At 56.3% G+C, this 20,627-nt stretch overlaps 3 protein-coding genes across 5 annotated transcripts; 2 read left to right on the plus strand and 1 right to left on the minus strand.

The window, feature by feature from the left end:
* Positions 1–248: 248 nt before the first annotated feature.
* On the plus strand, positions 249–2,537 carry NCR3 (natural cytotoxicity triggering receptor 3; the record flags this gene model as incomplete). Its single annotated transcript, XM_079780156.1, is given in 5 exon segments — positions 249–700; positions 1,791–2,135; positions 2,256–2,419; positions 2,422–2,509; positions 2,512–2,537. Coding segments are annotated over 5 exon segments (678 nt in total). The 5' UTR covers positions 249–645.
* Positions 2,538–4,187: 1,650 nt separating this feature from the next.
* Positions 4,188–6,675, minus strand: LST1 (leukocyte specific transcript 1). Of its 2 annotated transcripts, none has more exons than XM_079780662.1 (4): positions 6,428–6,675; positions 5,688–5,783; positions 5,382–5,404; positions 4,188–4,394 (listed from the first exon to the last, which is right to left on the minus strand). In XM_079780662.1, the coding sequence occupies exons 1-4, from the start codon at positions 6,453–6,455 to the stop codon at positions 4,230–4,232; spliced, it is 312 nt and encodes a 103-aa protein (XP_079636788.1). In that variant the 5' UTR covers positions 6,456–6,675; the 3' UTR covers positions 4,188–4,229. The 2 variants fall into 2 exon arrangements, with proteins under 2 accessions (XP_079636788.1, XP_079636787.1); XM_079780661.1 differs by having other exon boundaries at positions 4,188–4,412.
* Positions 6,676–9,710: 3,035 nt separating this feature from the next.
* On the plus strand, positions 9,711–13,055 carry LTB (lymphotoxin beta). 2 transcript variants are annotated; one of them, XM_079781084.1, is made up of 4 exons: positions 9,711–9,906; positions 10,247–10,298; positions 10,406–10,543; positions 10,665–13,055. In XM_079781084.1, exons 1-4 carry the CDS (start codon positions 9,748–9,750, stop codon positions 11,099–11,101), a joined length of 786 nt encoding a protein of 261 aa, XP_079637210.1. In that variant the 5' UTR covers positions 9,711–9,747; the 3' UTR covers positions 11,102–13,055. The 2 variants fall into 2 exon arrangements, with proteins under 2 accessions (XP_079637210.1, XP_079637211.1); XM_079781085.1 differs by having other exon boundaries at positions 10,472–10,543.
* Positions 13,056–20,627: the final 7,572 nt, after the last annotated feature.

Consider the following 20,627-nt stretch of genomic DNA (forward strand, 5'->3'; position numbering starts at 1 on the left):
GCGCGCCGGCCAGCTGAACTCCTTCCACGGAGACCTGAATATGAAGGTTCAAACTTCCCCATCAGCTGCACGCACCCCGCCAAACCTCGCAGGTCTAAGTTAAACAGGAGCCAAGCCCCGAGCAAACCTTGTCACCACCACCAATCAGCTCGCTTCTTCTAACCCCCTGGATGATAGAATCTGTAGAGCGGCCCGGGGGAGGGTGGGATTCCAGGGAGAGAAACGGATGGGTGGGCCTGGGCACGGATGAGCCGACGGGTGGGGTGGGAAAGCGGGTTCGCTCTGGGCCCAGGAGGGCTCCCGGAGGGCTTCTGGGTTAAGGGCTGGTCTTCTCGAACATCGGAAGTTGGGGGAACCACATCCTGGTCTCACTTGCCAGACACCTAGGCCTCCACTCCCTCTCAAACACTTAAGCCACCTGCCCACAGGCTGCCGCACCTCCCGAGACCCAGATCTCGCCTCCGCAGGGCCTCTCCTCGGCCATGCATTTCCTGCCCAAGGTGCCAGGAGGCCAGGTGCTTGGCGAGTGATGTAGCCCTGTGCGTCACAGAAGGCTCCACCGGCGTTTGGTGACCAAGGCTGCTCAGCGAGGGCCGCTCCTCCTCGGCCAGCCTCGCTGCTCAGGCCCCTCGTCCGTCCGCCAGAATGCCCTCCCACGCGGCCTGGACGCTGCTGCTCGCCTTCACCACGCTCCATCCAGGTGACGGCTTTCTCCCGGACCCGGAGGGGGTGGGCCGGGGCCCGGGGAGGCTGGCTAGAGATGTCTGGAGAGCAGGCTTGGTGGGGGCTGCACCTTGAGCCCTGACGGGAGCTGACACCCGGAACTCCCTGCTCGGTTCCCTCAGGCTGCCTGCTGGCACGGTCATGGTCACGGTCACGGTCACGGTCACGCCCAGCTTCCCCCCGGAGCTCCTTTCTTCCCAGCCACCCTCCATAAGATAAACTTGAAAGAACCAGCAAAATTGGCTTGAAGTGGTCAATTTCTTTAAAGGGGTCAGTTTTAATTTGATGAGTTTATATCTCGGTGTAGAGATCATTAGGAGTTCGGGAGACCTCATTAAATCTAAGTTTCCTAGTGAAACTGACTTTAATTCACTGAGAGATCTTCCCTGTCAGGCCTATTCCTGGACTCAGACCTGTAGCTGCAGATCAGCTGGTTCCCGGGGCAAGCCCAGGCCCCTCCACACCCCTCCAGACCCACCGAGTAAAAGTCTCTGGGGTGGGCCCAGGGCCTGTTCAACAAAGACGCTAGGTGCTGTCAAGTTTGAGAACCACTGAAATAGAAGAATGCCTGGTAAATCTCACTAACTCGAGAATTTAATCAGGGATTTTAAGAGTTGGTTCAATTCATCCATTTGGATCAGTTACGTGGGGATCTCAATCAGTGACAGCCAGGTTTTCCCCTGGAGATTTCAGTACTTGGTGCTCTTTAACTGCACACAGAGCAGCAAGGTGGTGCGCGGTCGCCTCGGGCAGTGGTGCCTGGAGAGATGTGATCGATGACACAGCTAACTGGCGCCCGTTCGCCAGGGAGCTCCCCTGTGGCTGTCGCAGGGGAAGCTTCAGCAGGACGCTGCTGCTGAGTGCAGCCGGGACACAGCGAAAGGCAGGGGCGAGCCGGCCCAGGGGAGAATCAGAAAGGGGTTTAATAAGCAATATTAAATATTAGCTTGGTGAAGAGAAAGGGATGAACGAGGCTCCCACAGGCTGGGGCATTCCACGGTGAGCGCTCTTGCCTTTTCTCCTGGGTTATCCGGGGAGGCATTTACCTGGGTCTTCTCTGCCCCCAGCATCCTGTGCTCTCTGGGTGTCCCAGCCCCCTGAGATCCACGCCCGGGAGGGTGCCGCTGTCCTTGTGCCCTGCTCCTTCAACGCCAGCCAAGGGACAACGGCCATTGGCTCTGTCACATGGTACCGGGATAAGGTGGCCCCGGGGAAGGAAGTGAGGAATGGGACCCCAGAGTTTGGGGGCCGCCTGGCCCCTCTTGCCTCTTCCCGCTTCCTCTATGACCACCAGGCGGAGCTGCACATCTGGGATACCCGAGGCCGAGACGCCGGCGTCTACGTGTGCAGGGTGGAGGTGCTGGGCCTGGGTGTCGGGACCGGGAATGGGACTCTGCTGGTGGTGGAGAAAGGTGAGCCCCCCCCCCCCCCCCCCTTGGCTGGAGGCTCCACTCTCCCTGAAGTTGAGAGTCCTCCTGCGTGCACACCTCTTCCCCAGTCCCCTTACCAAGCCCTTCACCACCCGCATGCAGGACCGCCTGGGCCAGGGGCCCTCACAGCCCTCCTCCTTCGGGCTGGATTCTATGCCTTCAGTTTCCTCTCCGTGGCCATGGGCAGCACCATCTATTACCACGGCAAGTGTGAGTCCTGGAGCCGTGATGGCCGAAGAGAAGGCGGAGCAGCGAGCGAGCTGGAGGGGGCGGAGACAGAGGCCAAGGCGAGAGGAGGGTCGCAGCACCAGGGACTCGGCCACCTCACACCCAGGCCACTGCCGCCTGGGGACACTGCGCCTCTTGGATGCCTCTGATGAGTGATTCCAGACCCCAGTGACCCCAGCTCTTCAGGGGACCCCAATAAATCGGCCCACCACTAACTTCCAATGAGTCTCTGTGTTTCCTTCCCCATCCCCCAACCCCCCGGTGTGCCCCTCTCCGGGTTCTCCCTTCTGCTAAGCCTGGCCTAGGAATGTCCAAGGAGGAGCTTCCCAGCAACTGTGCCTGGACTCCCCGCCCCGCTCAGCCTGGGCTCCACAGGCAGTGGCCCAGCTCTCCCAGCCCAGGAGGCAGAGGCTGGGTCTCCTGAGAAACGAGGGCTGTCAAATCTGATTGGTCCAGTTGCCAACTGCCCACAGACAAATACAATAGTCTCCTCCATGGGGGTACCTTCCAAGACTCCTCATGGATGCCTGAGACCATGGTCGGAACTGAGCCCTCTATATACTGTGGTTTTTTCCTGTACATACATGCCTATGATGAAGTTTAATTTATAAATTAGGCATGGTAAGAGATAACAACAATGATGATAAAATGGGACAATTATAACAATATCCTATATAATAAAAGCCTAATATGCAAATTGTCCCCTTGACCATGAGTTTGACCAGTTCTACCGCTCGCTATGATGTGTGCTGACCACCAGGTGGCAGCGCGGAACATGGTGGGCGTCTGTGCCACGGCGCTGGCGGCGGGCAGCAGTGGAGGTGCTGCTGGCCCCAATGAGCCCAGAGGAGAGCGGGACCGCAGCGGGATGGTGGAGCAGGTGAGCGGGCGGTGCCAGGCCCAGGCAGGTGTGGGTGGGGCCCGACTGCCCCACAGATGGCGACCAGCAGCGGTGGCGGTGGGTGGGGCCGCTGCCTGGCTCCCAGATGCTGAGAGGGTCAGGCAGGGGTCCGATGACTCAGGCAGAGGGGGGCACGTGGGGCCCCGGGGGCCCAGGTGCTGCCCAGGGCCCAGAGGTCAGCTGGGACCTGCCCTTCCACGCCAGACACTCACGCTTCGATCGCCGGCCAGGCCTGGGGACCGCACTGTGCACCAGCATCGTGCACCGGGCCTCCAGTACTGTAATATAAATGATGTGACTGTGTTTCTCTCTCTCAAGGTATCTTATTGCCCTGTACTCACCCTGCTTCCTGTGATGTGAGAGGATACAGTGCCTGCCGATGTGATGGAGGACGTGAGGTGAATGGCGTGGGCACTGGACTGCGATAGGGTGACTTGAACACAAGCACAGTGATACCTCGACTGCTGATCTTGCAACCTGGTTGGCTACTAAGTGACTAGGCCAGGTAGCATATCCAGGGTGGGTTCGCGGGACAAACAGGTAAGCCATGCCCCGGGCAGGGTGGAGCGCGATAGAGATTTCATCACGCTACTCAGAATGGTGCGCCATTTAAAACCTAGGAATTATTATTTCTGGAATTTTCCATTTACTATTTTCTGACTGTGGGTACCCGGACCAGTGTTCCCACTGTTTCAAAGCCAAACCTGGATAAAGGAGGGACTATTGTATTCTGTTCAAGCCTTCAGGGGAGCTTGGTCCCTAGACACCCTTCTTTAGCCAAGAAATCACTACTTGACCCCGGAGTGTGTGGGAAGGGAAGTCACTTAAGTTTGGTGGTGGCAGTGCTGAGGGGCTTGAGATGGACTGAGAAGCCTGAGACACAGGAAGTTTGAGACCAAGGTGTTTACTGGGGGAGCCACAGGATGCACCGGGGTGGGGGCGGGTGCTCAGGCGGGCTTCTGGTCAGCAATGAAGGTGTAGTCGGTGCCGGGGTCCTGCGGGGGGTCTTCCCTTTCCCGGTGGCCGTGGCCATGGCCCGGCGGCTCCCGGTGGGGCAGTCGCTGCAGAGACGCGTAGTGGAGCTCCTCCTGCTCGGGGAGCTGGGCCTGGGCCTGGGCCGGGCACACAGGCTGGCGGGGTCACAGGGCCTCTCCCAGCCTTCCCTGGGAGCTCTCGCCCCACCCCCACTTTCTTCCTTCATTACTTCCTCAGCCTCCTCTCCCTTCCTTCTTCCTCTCCCTCCTCCTCTCCCTCCCTCCTCCCCTCCCCTCCTCCTCTCCCTTCCTCCTCCCCCTTCCTTCCTCCTCTCCCTCCTCCTCCTCCCCTTCCCTCCTCCTCTCCCTCCCTCCTCCCCCTTCCTTCCTCCTCTCCCTCCTCCTCCTCCCCTTCCCTCCTCCTCTCCCTCCTCCTCCCCTTCCCTCCTCCTCTCCCTCCTCCTCCTCCCCTTCCCTCCTCCTCTCCCTCCTCCTCCTCCTCCTCTCCCTCCTCCTCTCCCTCCTCCTCCTCCTCCTCTCCCTCCTCCTCTCCCTCCCTCCTCCCCTTCCCTCCTCCTCTCCCTCCTCCTCCTCCCCTTCCCTCCTCCTCCTCCCCTTCCCTCCTCCTCCTCCCCTTCCCTCCTCCTCTCCCTCCTCCTCCTCCCCTTCCCTCCTCCTCCTCCCCTTCCCTCCTCCTCCTCCTCTCCCTCCTCCTCCTCCCCTTCCCTCCTCCTCTCCCTCCTTCCTCTTCTCCCTCCCTGCTCCCCCCCCCCCCGCCCCCGCGCAGCCCTCAGCTCGGGTCCTTCCCCTCATTGCCCTTCCTCGTGTGTGTCTCACTCTCCCACCCTCTTACTCTGTCTTGGTGTCTGTTTCCTTCCTTCTCTCTTACTTTCTCTTTCACTCTTCGTCTCATTTCTGCCTCTCTCTCTCTCTCTCTCTCTCTCTCTCTCTCTCTCTCTTTTCTCTTATTCCCTCTTCCTATATCTGTACCATTTCTTTCCTCTTTTCTACTCATTCTCTATTTTCTCACTGACGCACACCCCTGCTTGCTCTCCTCTCGCCTCCCCCATCCCTGTCTCAGCCCCTCTTGCTGCCCCTCACCCAGGCCCCTGGCCCCAGACTCACCCAGCTCCTCTCCAGCTTCCTCACTGGAAGAAAGGAAGCAGCTCAGCGGGACCCAACCCTGGCGCCCCAGCCCCCTGAGTGCCCCCCCCCCACAGCGGTGGCCCCTCACTGCTGCCTTTCCTGGGGTTCCCACGGCCAAAGCCTGGCCTCTCCATTCGGACAGTCTCCCCGCCCCCCGAGCTTCTCACCTTCCTCCCCAGGGGGTGTCAGGGTTGAGGGGCGCCCTGGGAAAGCGGTAGGAAGGGTGTGGGGGGGGCCACACGGGGCATTGTTGTGGGGCAATGAGGGGGGTCAGGGCAGGCTCACCTCTCCGATGGAGCCGACACAGGCAGGCGGACAGAACAGCCACAGCCACAGCCAGGAGCCCCCCCAGCCCCAAGCCCGCATAGAGGTAAAAGGCACCTGGGGAGAAGGGGGGAGTGTGAGCGCCCCTTCCCTCTCCAGCTCACCCCACCGCCTGGCTGGCGAGGAGCTCAGCGGCCCCTCCAGCAGTTTTAGAGGCAGAAAAGCAGGCCCTCAGGCCCTTCACCGCCGGTAACCGGGCCTCCGGCAGAGGCACCACCCACCATCCCTCCAATCCAGTGGTTCTCAGCCTTCCTAACGCCGCGGCCCTTTAATGCGGTTCCTCATGCTGTGGTGACCCCCAACCATAAAATTGTTTTCGTTGCTACTTCATAACTGTAATTTTGCTACTGTTATGAATCGTAATGTAAATATCTGTGTTTTCCGATGGTCTTAGGCTCTACAGCAGCGGTTCTCAACCTGTGGGTCGCGACCCCTTTCATGGGGGTCGCCTAAGACCATCGGAAAACACGGATATTTACATTACGACTCATAAGAGTAACAAAATACAGTTATGAAGTAGCAACGAAAACAATTTTGTGGTTGGGGTCACCACAACATGAGGAGCTGTACTAAAGGGTCGCTCACCCTTGGAGGCTCCCACTGCCACCCCCACCCCCAGTCTTTGCCCACTCCCCGCTGGCCCTGGCCTGCACACCCCACGCTGCACCCACTGTGCCTGGGCCCGGGCGAGGCTGCCTCACCTGATGGGACAGCATCACCAGTTGCCATGAGACGGGCACGGGAGACTGGTCCGAGGTAGGCAAACTGGCCCCTGCCCAGCGGCCCAGGTGGCCTGGGCGAGTCATGTGCCTCAAGTTCCTCATCTGCCAAGTCCACCTCTGTCTCAATCTCCCCAGGCCCAGCGGCCTCGCTCCTGCCCAGCCCTGACCTGGCACTTCCCGTCACCGCTCCTCAGCGCAGCATGGGGCTGTGGTGCCCGCTCTGTGAGGGCCGCTCCCCCCCCCCCCCCCCCCCCCCCCCCCGCCCCGGGACTGACGGTGGCGCCTGGGCCTCTCCAGCCCGGCACAGTTCTGGGTTCGGCTCAGGAAGAGCGATGGCGGGGAGGGGCTGGGTGTGGCGTGCGTGTGGGGGCCGGTGGAAGGGCAGCGGGCAGGCGTCCAGCCCCGGCAGCTCGGGCAGATCCTGCTGGCGAGGGCCGGAGCCTCTGGGGCCCCTAACTTCCCTTCAGGCTTCCTGCCTGGCAGCCGCTGGTTCCTGTCTGAGGGCAGAGCGGAGGCCTCGGCCTTCACCCCGGCCGGATGCACAGACCGGGGCGTGGAAACAGCCTCCTGGGCCCGAGGGGAACTGCTGTGTGGGGGTGGGGGTGGGGGTGGAGCGGAGGCCCAGGTGGCAGGAGGCCCGAGCGGCCACGAGGGGGAGTGGGCTGTTGTTCACTTTGGAGGGATCCGAGACGGAGGCCGGAGGCCGGAGGCCGGGCAGGACTCCTCTGGGGCCCAGGGAGCCTCAAAGCCATGCCCTCCGGCTCCTCACAGCCTCATCTCACTCTGGGGTGTCCGTCCGCTCTCCCTGCCAAGGATCCCTGCTCTCTCCCAGCTCACCCATGGCCTGCAGGCGGGGGGGGGGGGGGGGGGGGGGCGGACAGAGGGGGCGGGTGGGGGCTCTAGCTGACAGACAGCCGAGTGAGCGGCCCGGGGAAGCAAGTGCTCACCGCAGGCATTCTCCCCGCCCCCCCCCCGCCCCCGCCGGCTTCCCCTTCTCCCTCAGCCTTGGTGTCTCCCCGCATCCTTAGAGAGAAGTTGGGCTTTCAGGGTTAGGTGAGGACACCCTTCCTTTCAGACCCTGGGACGGGACAGAGCACCTGCTCAGCTCCAGCCGTCCTACCGACCCTGCAAGGAGCCAGCGACTTGGCCTCCTCGGGGGCTGCCCTGACCACCTTCCCCACGCCTCCCACCTGCCTCGCGTGCCCTGACCGGTGGGCGGCGTGCACACACCTGACCCTGCACCACACGGAGGGCTCTGGTGGTTGCAGGGTGGCTCACTGGTGGCTGGGGCGCCCCCCTCCCTCCCTCCCTCCCTCCCTCCCTCCCTCCCTCCCCCCTCTCTCAGGGTGCGTGGCTGACTGATTTACAACCGCAAAGTCCAAGGCAGCCGGACTAAGTCTAATCGGCACTGCGGTTAGGTCTAGGGCTGTGACTGGCTAGTGTTCGGAAGGGAGGGATGGCCGTCCGGGCGGACTCCCTGCGGGAGGCAGCGTTCTCAGGTGGGGCACGGAGGTGAGCAAGGCAGTGGTCGGAGGCCCTCTGGGCAGAGGCCTGGACAAAGGCCTCCCGGCGCCGCCGGGGTGGAGAGGGAGGCGCCCCAGGACTGCCCGGGCCTGAGGAGGCGGAGACTGGGAGCTCATGGGGAGCCCGGGCTCAGGAGATCTGGTGCCGGGTCCACATGCAAATTCAGAAACTTTCTGCTACTTTCTCCCTCTCCCCTCCAGCGCTCCCCACTGCGGGACAGGACAATAGTCCGTCTCATTTTTAAAAGAGATTTATTATTAAAAAGCTTAAATAGAGAAAAATGGGAAGAATTGAACAGTGAACATATCCCTACCACCTAGATTCTACAATTAGCGTTTTTCTACATTTGCTTTATCACTCATTATTCATCTCGTTATGATACCTTTCAACGTTGCACACATCAGTGCATTTCACCTCTAACCTCTCTGCCGTGTTTATCACTGGAGTCCAGCGTCTGCTTCTCCATTTCTGTTTTGGGGGCCGAGGGAGGCGGCGTTCGCAGGCAGTGAAGTACACAAACCTGAAGCCAGCACTTAGCTTTTCCACTGTCTCGTGGTCAAGGCTCTGAAGCCAGACTGCCTGGGTTTCAAATCCTGACTCTACCGTTACTGTGTGACCTTCCACAAGTTCCTTAACTTCTCTGTGCCTCTTACAGGATTTTTGTCAGGATTAAAATAATTATTGTATATAAAGTGTATAGATCCGTGGCAGGCACATGCTAAGTGCTATTTGCCTATATATATATTTAAATCTATTTTTATTGATTTCAGAGAGGAAGAGAGGTAGAAACATCAATGATGAGAGAGAATCCTTGATTGGCTGCCTCCTGCACGTTGTACCGAGCCTGCAACCCTTGACTGGAATTGAACCTGGGACCCTTCTGTCCGCAGGCTGACACTCTATCCACTGAGCCAAATCGGCTAGGGCCCTATTAGCTATATTACTGTTATTATCCAAACACACACACGCCCTTGAGAAGGGGAGATGATGTGCAGCCACCTCTAACTTCCTCGGGCCCGGCCTTTCCCTCAACCCCTCCATCAGCCCCGTGCTCCGCACTGTCCACCACAGCATTCATTTATCAGTGCTGCTTGACTTTGCTGGATCATTCCTTTGTCATTTCTTCCTAACATTTAGTCAGCATCTGCTCAATGGCTAGGACTCTGGGTGCCAAGCTCTTTGGGGGATGCCTTGCGGCTCTTCTGTGCACTCTGGAGCCAGGGAGGTGATGCTCCCCATCCCTCCTCAGCTGCCATCGCTGCCGGGCAGCCAGTTCTGGGGGCTGGGGGGAGCATGGGAATGGAGGTCAGCCCAGTGCAGGGATAGCTCTTCTCAGGGACATCTATCCCTCAAGACCCCCGTTCTGGACCTCAGGGTTGGGGTGCAGCCCTCTGTGCAGCACCCGCCTCTGGGGTGCAGAGGGCTGCAGGCTGTGCTGGGTATCGGGAGTTTTGTGTTCTCATTGCAGCTTTGCTGCCAGGCTTTCTGCAAGCCAGCTGCCCTGCTCGGGCCACGCTCCCTCCCTCCGGAGCCAGGAGACCTCAAGACACCCTCCAGATCTACCCCGAAAGCCTGCCTCCTCGCCTCCACACCTTCCCCAGTTCAAGGAACCCAGGCATCCAGCTGCCCCACCCCAGCTCTGGGTAAACAGGAAGCTGGGTGAGGGGAGCAGGGGTGTGTGGAAAGTCCCAGCCAGGTGTGTGGGTCTATGGGGAGGGGGTGGCCCCACCCCTGAGATATGAAAGCCCCCCTGCCCTGGCCCTGGCTCAGTCTCAATGGGGGCCCTGGGGCTGGAGGGCTGGGGGAGGAGGCCCCAGGGGAAGGGCTGCCTCCTGCTGGCTGTGGCAGGAGCCGCCTCCCTGGTGACCCTGCTGCTGGCTGTGCCCATCACTGTGCTGGCCGTGCTGGTCGTGGCGCCCCCGAAGCCAGGGCTGGTGAGTGGCTGCAGCCAGGGCCGAGGGTTTGTGCTGCTCATCTGCCGGGTCCCTGTGTCACCTGCTCAGCCGGCCCGTCTGGCCCTCCTCTGTGCTGGTCCTTTCCCATGCTCCTTGCTGCTGCTGCCTCCTGATGTCTCCAAGCCCCTTCCCGGTTGTCTGTCTGTCTCCTTCCCCTTCCCAAGACTTACTCCTCCTGTCGCTCTGCCCAGTGTACCTGCGCGGCTTGCTCTCCCCTCCAGGGAGATGGTGCTGGCGGGAGGCTGGGTCTACAGTGGGAGGTGGGGTTGGCATCAGCTGGACTGACCTCTGGGCACTGTGACCCTCCCGCCCCGTCCAGGTGGCAGAGCCCCCTCACCCCGGGGCACAAGCACAGGCCCAGCAGCGACTGGGTAAGAGCAGACCGTCTCCCCTCCCGCTCCAGCTCCCGGGACTCCTCGCCCCCATCCATCTGCACCCCCCCCCCCCCCTACACTCTGCTCTTCCTCCGGGGATGCAGGGCCTCGTCCCGGGACCAGGCGCGGCGGCCGCCCTGCCCCAATCCTGGGCTCTTCGCCCCTTCCAGGGCCCCAGGAGCTGCCGGAGCAGGCCGCAGAAACCGACCCCAGCCCCGGGCCCCCGGCGGCCCACCTCATAGGTAAGGACCTCGTGGACCTGCCCGGCCCGGCCCCTGCCCGCCCTCCGGGAGCCCCGGGCGGCGGCGCTCCCCGGGGATGGGGGATGGGGGACGGGACCCGAGAGCCGCGCTCTCTCCGCAGGCGCCTGGACGCAGGGCGGCGGGCTGGGCTGGGAGGCAGCGAAGGAGGAGGCGTTCGTGCGGAGCGGCGCGCAGTTCGGCGCCGCGGGGCTGGCGCTGCCGCGGGACGGCCTCTACTACCTCTACTGCCACGTGGGCTACCGCGGCCGCGCGCCCCCCGCCGACCGCGGCCCCCTCGCCCGCGGGCTCACGCTGCAGAGCCGGCTGTACCGGGCGGGCGGCGCCTACGGCCGCGGGGCCCCCGAGCTGCTGCTGGAGGGCGCGGAGACCGTGCGCCCCGCGCCGGACGCGGCCGGGAGGCTCTGGTACGCGAGCGTGGGCTTCGGCGGCCTGGCGCGGCTGCGGCGGGGCGAGCGCGTGTTCGTCAACATCAGCCACCCCGACCTGGTGGACGCCCGCCGCGGGAAGACCTTCTTCGGGGCGGTGATGGTGGGCTGACGCCGCGGGGAGCGGAGCGGGACGGCGGCCGGGAGCGGACGATGAAGAGCGCCGCCGGCGAGCGAGCCCGAGTCTGGTCCGCGCGCGGTTGCGTAGGGCGCCCCTGCGTTTCCCCGGACGCTCGCACCCAGCGGGCTCCCCCGGCGGCCGGCCCCACTCTGCCGGAACGGCCTGGCCCGGCGTGGGCTCGGCCGGAGGGGATCTCCTCAACCCCCAAAGCATCGCCAAGCACCTGATTCTCAGAGCCGCATGCCCCCCCCCCCCCCCCACACACACACCGCTTTCTTCTCTTGGGTCCCGCCCAGCAGTGAGAGCGGGGTCATGGCTGGAAAAGGCGCGCACACGCAGAAAGGCCCCGCGCAAGGGCAGCCCTGCCGATGCTGAGGAGCCGGGGAGCAGCCGGAGAGGCCCCGGCAGGACTGCCCCCGGGCCGCTCGCCTCCGGCAGCTCCTGGGCTGCAGGGAGGATGCTGAGGAGGGGGCTGGGAGGGGGCTGAGAGAGAGGGGTGGCTTGGGATGGTGTCTGGGGACGCCATGGAGAACCCGAGGAGGAGGAGAGGAAAGGGTGCCGCCTCCTGCGGGATGGAAAGTTCTCACCTCTCTATCGCACTTCAGGTCCCCTTCCCGGAGTGGGCAAGTGTGGGGCCTGGGGTGAGTAACAGCAGCCCTCTCACCCCATGACTGACTTCCAGCCCCAGCGGGGGCAGGCGGAGGGGGACCCAAGGCCCTATCTAGGTCACCCCAGTGGGTCACCCGCCCTGCGCACACCGCAGGTTTCCCCGCCTGCTGTCGCCTGTATTTCATTTCTTCACTCTACTACTCATTTCCCCTTTTGGTCAGGATTTTTTCTCTTAGAAAACATCGTAGATCAAACAAAACATTTTAAAGTCCCTGATGTCAAGGTGGCAGTGCCTTCCTTGGACCTGGCATGCTCCGCAGACAGGGGGTAGGGCTGGGGACAGGCTTGCCTATACGAGTTTATAGGCAGCTCAGTATTTGTGCCAATTTTTAGGTTGCAGCATTAGGAAAGGACCAGCTGAGATATTACTAACATACACGAGTTTCAGGGACTAGGTCAGGTCACTTAAACAGTTGCCTCTCATTGTAGGAGGCGGGATGCAGTGGCTCCCAAATTACTGGTAGGCCTCTGGTGCACATTACCAGGCATTTACAACCACGCCTCTCCATGGAAACAAAAGAAAACAGGGTGGGACGATTGGCGCTGCCTGTCAGCCCATCCCTGAGCTCTGAAGGCAGCCAGTCTAGATGTCTGGCCCGAGTCCCTTCCGACGGAGCAGCGGAGGCTGACCGCCCTGCTCTGCAGTTTGAATGTCTCCGGTGATCTTGCTGATTTCTCTGACGGTTACATCACGTCGTCCGCTTTAGCGGGTATGACTTTGGGAAAAGGGCAGTTTTAGTTCTCAAGGATGACAAATCAAAGGATGCGAGAAAGACGGGCAGTGTCAGCTTGGAGACGCATAGCCAGATGTTAGAGGAAACTAGAATTCGAGATCTGGTCCAGTTTAGCTGTATGAATAAATCCTCCAAAGAACCGGTTTAGCTCAGTGGTGAGAGCGTTGGCCTGAGGACTGAAGGGTCCCGAGTCCAATTGCGGTCAAGGGCACAGGTGAGGATTAACAGTAACGCCAAAAAAAGATAATGAACAGCACTAGAATCTAATATCCAGAAAGGTGTATTAAACAATTTTGCTCTCTAAAATAACCCTCATTTTTACCAAATATAGCTAAGACCAATTTGTTTGTGAAATAAATCTAGTTTCAATCAAGTTGGCTTGTTATTTACATAGGAACAGCAAGAATAGGTTTTTAAAAATCTGCTTTACCCGGCCGGTGTGGCTCAGTGGTCACGGTTCAATTTCTGGTTGTGGGCTCGATCCCCATGGGGGACATGCAGGAGGCAGCCAATCAATGATTCTCATCATTGATGTTTCCATCTCTCCCTCTCTCTTTCTCTCTAAAATAAATAAAAAATTAAAAAAAATCTGCTTTGTTGGAATTTGTCATAAGGAATCTTCATACGGAACTTTAAAGGCCCCTGAGGCCAGAAAAGCCACGGCAAGGACTTGTCATCAGACAAACCTATAGGTTTGGCGAGTTTCTCTCTTCTTGAGGTCCCCAGAGTAACTGAGGCCCTGCACCTGCAGGAAGTGGCCTTCGTCACTCATCGGATCAGGCTTCCGAGACGCTGCAAGCAGGGTCCGGCCGGCGGGGCCAACGGTTTCATTGGCTTCCATAAGTCACTCCTAATCCCTTGAAGCTGTCTGCTCGTCTCTGAATCTACGTACGTCTCTCTCAAAGGACATCCCACCGAAAGCTTGGTAACATAGCCGCTTTCCAAATGTGTCCTCTGACAAGGAGAACAGATCCTTATTAACGCACGCAAATAACAATGTCATGAAAATAAGAATGCTCACTGTGATTGCTGAATCCTAGAGGAATCAAGTAGGGAGAAAAAGGTCAATGTTTCAATTCTGCTTACAAAGGTATAATTGCTCTAATTCATAGGTTGCCAAAGAAAAAATGTTTCTTTATGTCTAGAAAAACAAAAAAGTAAAGAAGCAGCAATATTTCAAATAAAAAGTCATAAAAAGTGTAATCATTCAATCCCAGGTTATTAATTCTTGTTGGTCTTGCTCTTTTTGTTAACTTTGAGGAATACAATGCTTCCCATGTAATTTTAGCAACTCAAATAGACCTAATTTGTTTTTTCCCTCCTTTTGTTTTTAAATATGTTTATTGACTTCAGAGAGAAGGGAGAGAGAGAAACATCAAAGATGAGAGTCATTAATCTGCTGCCTCCTGCATGCCCCCACTGGGGACCGAGCCCCAACCTGGGCATGCGCCCTGACGGAACCGAACCCGGACCTCCTGGTTCACGCGCGGACACTCACGCACCGAGCCACCGGCCCGGCTGCTTTCCTCCTCCTGTAAAGAGAGGGGGGCATCCTTTAGAAGGCGCCATGGATTTTCCTTAAAAATCTCAAAAGTTATGTTTAGGTTAAGAAAGAAAGGACCCCAATTTCTTAATTTTGGGAAGTTTGTCAAACATTTCAAAAGTTTACAAGTCATTGGTCAGCTTTCTGAGGGCGGCGCGGGCGCTGGGGTCCCGCGCTCCCCGCTGGTGTTGGCCGCCGCCGGCGACCGGGGCTCCCCGGGGGGCCGCGGCTGAAGACAGAGGGACACGTCTCCGCCCGACGGACGGTCGGACGGACGGGGCGGCTCTGGTGGAGCCGGTGTCGTCCGGTCCCTCAGCGTCACTGCAGCGGCGCCGTTCTGCCCAAACCGTGCCGTGTCCTGGGCCTCCTCCGTGCTCGCCACCGCGGCCCCCCAGCCCCGCCAGGCGCCCCGGGAGAACCGGCGCTGCCGCCGCTCGCGGGCATGGCACTGGCCCGGAGGCGGGAGAGAGAAAGCCCGGCCAGGGATGGCTCGTCCGCTCCTGCCCCCTGCGCACCGCTGAGCTCCGGAGGGGGAGCGAGGCCCCCGGGGTGTGAGCCCGCTGGGCACCGGAGGGGGAGCGAGGCCCCCGGGGTGTGAGCCCGCTGGGCACCGGAGGGGGAGCGAGCGCGGCAGCCGGCGCTGCGGGGCGGGCGGCCGACTCCTCGGGGCGCAGCTCTGGCGGCCGGAGCCTGGGCTCCAACAGGCCTTTGGTTGACACCCAGGTCTCCGCGCCGCGTGGACCCCTAACGGAGCCCGGCCTGTGCTCAGGTTCACAAAGCCCCGCAGAAGCTGTTCCCGCAGGAGAGCCGCACGGGCCGGCAGCCCGCAGCTCCTTCTGCGTTGAGTAACACGGGCTAACCGGCACATGCCAATGGGTCACAGCTTTGGTTGTTAATTTAAAACGACAAAAAATATTCCAATGATTCTTTCAAAGTAATAAATAAATAATAAAAATAATGGTCAAATAGGATCATGGGTCCCCGTCAAACAATACCCGGTTATGTTTAATCATTGCGACGATTAAAGACTTCACAGGCAAATACAGAAAGTTAAATATTTGTTAACAAAATTGAGCTCTTTTAATATTAAGAAGACTATTTACCCAAGCAATTAAAGACCTGATGGAACAGAGGACATAAAATAGTTTTAATAAAACACAGAATATTTGTTTTCTCTTTATAATTTAGTAAGAATATACCAATATCCTGACTCAGTGGTTGAGCATCGACCTGTGAACCAGGAGGTCACAGTTCATTTCGGGTCAGGGCACATGAGGGGTTGTGGGGGGCGTGCAGGAGGCAGCCAATCAATGATTCTCTCTCAAAATTGATGTTTCTATCTCTCTCCCTCACCCTTCCTCTCTGAAATCAATAAAATTTTAAAAAGAGTTTACCGCCCTAACCGGTTTGGCTCAGTGGATAGAGCGTCGGGCCTGCGGACTCAAGGGTCCCAGGTTCGATTCCGGTCAAGGGCATGTATCTTGGTTGCGGGTACATCCCCAGTAGGGGGTGTGTAGGAGGCAGCTGATCGATGTTTCTAACTCTCTCTCTCTCCCTCTCCCTTCCTCTCTATAAAAAATCAATAAAATATTTTTTTAAAAAGAGTTTATCAATAGTATAGAAAAACTTTCTCCTTTTAACAGAGAAAACCAAATTCTAATTTTTGATATTTAAATTTATTTACTTAATTAAACCCTTTTGTTGTTGTTGTTAACCCTCACCAGAGCATATTTTTCCATTGGTTTTTAGAGAGAATGGCAAGGAGAGAGGCATGGGAGAGTCAGAGAAACATCCACGTGAGAGAGACACATCGATAGGTTGTCTCCCTCGCGCGCCCTGAGCCTGCAGCTGAAATCTGTGTTCTTGACCAGAATCGAACCCACGACCCTTCAGTCCATGGGCCAATATTCTAACCACTGAGCAAACCGGCTAGGGCTTACTTAACCTAATTTTAATCTTATTTAGCTTGACCACACATAAAATTCTTTTCTCAAGATTCCTTTTTCACAAACCTTTCACAACTTTCCTGTCCCTCTTGTCACTTCTCACTCATTCTGAAATAACTAACTTTATTTTTTAAACTTTTTAAAAAATATATTTTTATTGATTTTAGAGAGGAAGGAAGAGAGAGAGAGAGATAGATCGGCTGTCTCCTGCATATACCCTTCTGGGGACTGAGCCCCCAACTCGGCATGTGCTCTTGATCGGAATCGAACCCAGGACCCTTCAGTCTGTAGGCCGACGCTCTATCCACTGAGCCAAACCGGCCAGGGCAAACCATTTTCTTTTAATTTTCTCAAAAATGCATTTCCAGCCCTGGCAGGGTTTCTCAGTGGTTAGAGCTTTGGCCCTCGGACCCAAGGGTCCTTTTGATTCCAGGTCAAGGGCACGTGCCTGGGTTACAGGTTCCATCCCGGGCGGTTGGGGTGCGTGCAGGAGGAAACCAATTGATGTGATTGATGTTTCTCCCTTTCTTCCCTCCCCCCCCCCCCTACTCTCTTTAAAAAATATCCTTGGGAGAGGTTTAAGGAAAAAAGTGCATTTCCATAACTTATATCTTCTTTTCCTGAAAACACATATTATTTCCTTCCATATTAATTATAATCCTTTTATTTTCTTTAAAAAAATCTTTATTGTTGAAAGTATTACATATGTCCCCTTTCACCCCCCATTGACCTCATATTAATTTGAATTCTTAACCCTTAGAAACCTTAATTTCTTTCTAATGACAACTGAAAACTAAGCAATTAGCATGCTTTAGGTTGGCAAATTTATGAATATATTTCATAACCTCTAGAAACATAGTTTCTTTTACTGGCAAATATATTTCATAATTTTTAGTTTTTTTAAAATTGATTTTTAGAAAGAGGAAGGGAGGGAGGCAGGGAGGGAGAGAGAGAGAAACACCCACATCAGAAACATTGATGGGTTGTCTCCCACACGCGCCCTGACCAGGGATCAGCCCACCACCTCTTGGTGTACGGACAATGCTCCAACCAGCTGAGCCACACTGGCCAGGGCAACAGTTCATAATTTTTAGGTGCATATGCTTCCTCAAGTGTGAAACATGTCCATTTACAGATCCAAATTTACGTTTTAGTTTATCTGTAATGAGAAGTCAAAAGTAGATAAACTTAGACTTGTTTAACAATTGATGTTCTAGTATTTTATTTTTTGGGGAAATGATCTAGATACTCAATGAATTTAACCTGACTCATCATTTAACTTAACTTGGCAAAACTCTGGGATACAAGTTACTAAAAGATTTTTTTAAAATATACTTTTTATTGAATTTTTAGAGGCAGAGGAAGGTAGAGAGATGGAGAGATAGAAACATTGATGAGAGAGAAACATCATCGATCCGCTGCCTCCTGCACACCCTCCACAGGGGATGGAGCCCAAAAGCTGGGCATGGGCCCTGACCAGTAATTGGACCCGTGGCCTCTTGGTTCCTGGCTCAATGCTGACCCTGTGAGCTACACCAGCCGGGCCCAGAGATTCTGATGAACTATCTCAGTAAACACACCATAAAACGTAAGTGTCGCTGAAAAGCTCCCTGACGCGTGTATCCCCTGTTCTCAGTGGCTGTGGGTCCTCACGGACATTTCGTTGCACCGAGTTGCTTTCCTTGCTGACAGATTCTGCAGCAGAGACGGGGACCTCCCCTGCCTGGCGAGCTACTGACTAGGGAGCCCAGGTGGATGGGTGTTACCTAAGGGTCTGCCGGTGTCACCAAACCCAACCGAAACCAGCTCTCCTACAAATGTGCTCCCACAGCCCTCGGTCCTGAGGAAGCATGTCGATTAGTTTCTATTATATTTTTGAGAAATTGTATGTAAGTGCTTAATTTCTTTCAGCCAATTAAGCAGACTTTTCCAAATTAGCACTATTATCTCGGGGTAGAAACTTCCACACGCCACACATGAACACACAGACAGATGCAAACGGAGGCCTGGTACTTTGTCTTTAAAATTTCAGCCATGAGTTCGTAAAATAAGGCAAAACCCCACTAATGGATAAGTTAAGTTCATTTATTCAGATGGCTAAGGCCTTTTCTTATTATGTTTGTGAATAAGACAGTTAAGGCTTGTGTTTGTCCTTGGCAAGGAATCTTGAGCCAGAGCATGAGTTTGTGCTTTGTACAAAAATGCTCATGTCCCTTTTCTTCCTCCAGCCGTAGGATCGGAGGCAGAGACAGGTGGCCCCGAGCTGCCTCCAGAGCTGCTTCCCAGATCTGTAAGATGAGGACGGTTGCTCTCAATACCCACAGAGCTGGGTTTTAACTTATGTGGCATCAGGGGTTGATCTACCCATCCACGTACATCATTCCCAATTGGCTTCTTTCCCTCTGGGTGCGTAGTTTTATTTTTGTTTAGGGGAGGAGGCTTTTTAAAAATTCCCAACAAGGTTTGAATCTTTAGCTTCCAATTTCGCCAAATTTCTGACCATAGAGTCATTAAGTTCTTTGAAATATCAGGTTTCTGGGGGCAGGAGGGAGGGTAGTGCGGGGGGGGGGGGTAGGATCAGGAAGAAAAGTTAAAATATCTGCTTAGATGGTCAAGCTTCTTTAGGATCCTTTTAGAACTGCTTTTAAAATCAATTTGTCTTTTTTTGTTTGTTTGTTAATTCTCACCTGAGGATATTTTTTCCATTGATTTTTAGAGAGACTGGAAGGGAAGGAGGGAGGTGGGGAGAGAGAGAGAGAGGGAGAGAGACTTAATTGGTTGCCTCCTGCACGTATCCGGACCAACCCAGGTATGTGCCCTTGGTCAGGAATCGAACCCGTGACCCTTCAGTGCGTGGGCTGACTCTAACCACTGAAAGTACCATCCAGGGCAAAATCAATTTGTCTTTTAGATTACAAGCTTCTGCATATCAATCAAAGAATTCATTCCAGTACCCCAAGAGGTTTGAAATTCTCTCTAAGGGAATTGCAACCAAGGTACATGCCCTTGAGGTGGACTTAAAGTTTTCTCTTAATGGCTATTAGAGTTCTAAGTCATTTTGGCTTAGTTGGTCTATTTTGTGCCAAAAGGCACTTGAGGGGGGACAAAAATGTTTGTATATATAACAGGCTAGCTAGAGTTCCTAAGGGAGGAGCTTTGGGGATATTTTAGGGGTCCCATGTTAAAGGTAAGTTCCCCTGAAAGCTGTCACGGTTGGACAAGAAGACAAGGAGAGCCCTAGCTGGTTTGGCTCAGTGGATAGAGCGTCGGCCTGCAGACTGAGGGGTCCCAGGTTCGATTCCTGTCAAGGGCATGCACCTTGGTTGAGGGCGCATCCCCAGTGGGGGGTGTTCAGGAGGCAGCTGACCAATGTTTCTCTCTCATTGATGTTTCTAACTCTCTATCCCTCTCCCTTTCTTTCTGTAAAAAAAATCAATAAAATATATATTTAAAAAAAAAAGAAGAAGACAAGGAGATGTTGTCTATCCGTGCATCATTTCATTTCTTAGAGGCCTCTAAATTCCAACTGAAAAATGCTTCTCATTCAGGTTGTTTAACATTCCTAAGATGTAACTAATTTTGGCATTTCAAAAGATCTCTAAAGTGGCCACTGCAGTTCTAAGTTGTGTTTGAGGTCCATTGGGATATGATTTAATAGAGAATAAATCCTAAGTTTTGAACACGTATGCAGCTGGTGTTCCTGCTGGGGCTGTCCTTCTGTAGCGGACTGAGACAGAGGACACCCCATCACAAACACCAGAGCCAGGGACCCCGAGTGGAGGCTCTGAACCGCCGCCAAAGCGGGTGGCACTGCTACAACACCCCGGCTGTTACTGAGCGGACGGAGGAGGGAGGACCAGACATCCCTGTGGGCAGTGTTGCCAGGAAGCTGTAGTTTAACGCTCTCCCAGTCCGTTCCCGCTGGCGATGGAGGAGGGCGGACACGTGCCCGGTGAGGCCTGAGGGTTGTGGGAAGGCGCTGGCCTGCCTGTCGGCCGCACCAGGGAGCAGGGAATGGGCCAGGACAGGCATGGCCACAGCGAGGGGAGAGTCTGACTATTTAAACTTCTGAACAAAGGGCGTCTGGCTCCTGGCTCCTGGTCTTTGGCCCTCAGGCCCTCTTGGGACTCCTGCATCCACCCGCATGGCCTACAGCCGTGTGGCCTCTGCCCCACGGAGGAACGGACTTGAATTAGCTGAGGCTGCACTGGACCCAACACGGGCGGCGGCTCGGGACACTGGCCCTCCTGTCGGCTCTGCGGGATCCCCAGCGCACCTCTTGCAGGACTGGGCTAAGGGCCGGGGACTTCACAACCTGAGGAATGTAACTCCACGCCAATAAAAACACTCCTTCTCCCATGCAAATCTTAGAACGTTCTAGAGACATTGTAAGAACCCCACTCCCACCGTGCGGAAGGAATTGGACTCTCTGGTAACAGAAGGGGAGTCAGAACCTAGAGGACTCACCACTGGCCTCCCGAGCGGTCATGGAGACACACAGCACAAAGGGCAGCACACACAGCCCAGGGCAGCGCAGGTCAAAGCAGGGCGTCCTCCGGCCCGGCTGCCACCCAGCGGCCTGAGCGCCGCGGCCTCGCCAGGCTTTGGCTGGTAGTAACCGGTGA

Source organism: Cnephaeus nilssonii (genome assembly GCF_951640355.1).
Source record: "Cnephaeus nilssonii genome assembly, chromosome: 9".
In the NCBI taxonomy this organism is placed as follows: Eukaryota; Metazoa; Chordata; class Mammalia; order Chiroptera; family Vespertilionidae; genus Cnephaeus; species Cnephaeus nilssonii.

Excerpts from the sequence above, each read along its gene's own strand:
- LTB (XM_079781084.1), top strand. The coding sequence starts at position 9,748 with ATGGGGGCCCTGGGGCTGGAGGGCTGGGGGAGGAGGCCCCAGGGGAAG. Across the intron at positions 9,907-10,246 it reads CGCCCCCGAAGCCAGGGCTG|GTGGCAGAGCCCCCTCACCC; the intron begins GTGAGTGGCTGC and ends CGCCCCGTCCAG. Across the intron at positions 10,299-10,405 it reads ACAGGCCCAGCAGCGACTGG|GGCCTCGTCCCGGGACCAGG; the intron begins GTAAGAGCAGAC and ends CCGGGGATGCAG.
- LST1 (XM_079780661.1), bottom strand. The coding sequence starts at position 6,455 with ATGGCAACTGGTGATGCTGTCCCATCAG. Across the intron at positions 5,784-6,427 it reads TGGTGATGCTGTCCCATCAG|GTGCCTTTTACCTCTATGCG; the intron begins GTGAGGCAGCCT and ends CCTTCTCCCCAG. Across the intron at positions 4,413-5,381 it reads GGAAGCTGGAGAGGAGCTGG|CCTGTGTGCCCGGCCCAGGC; the intron begins GTGAGTCTGGGG and ends TGACCCCGCCAG.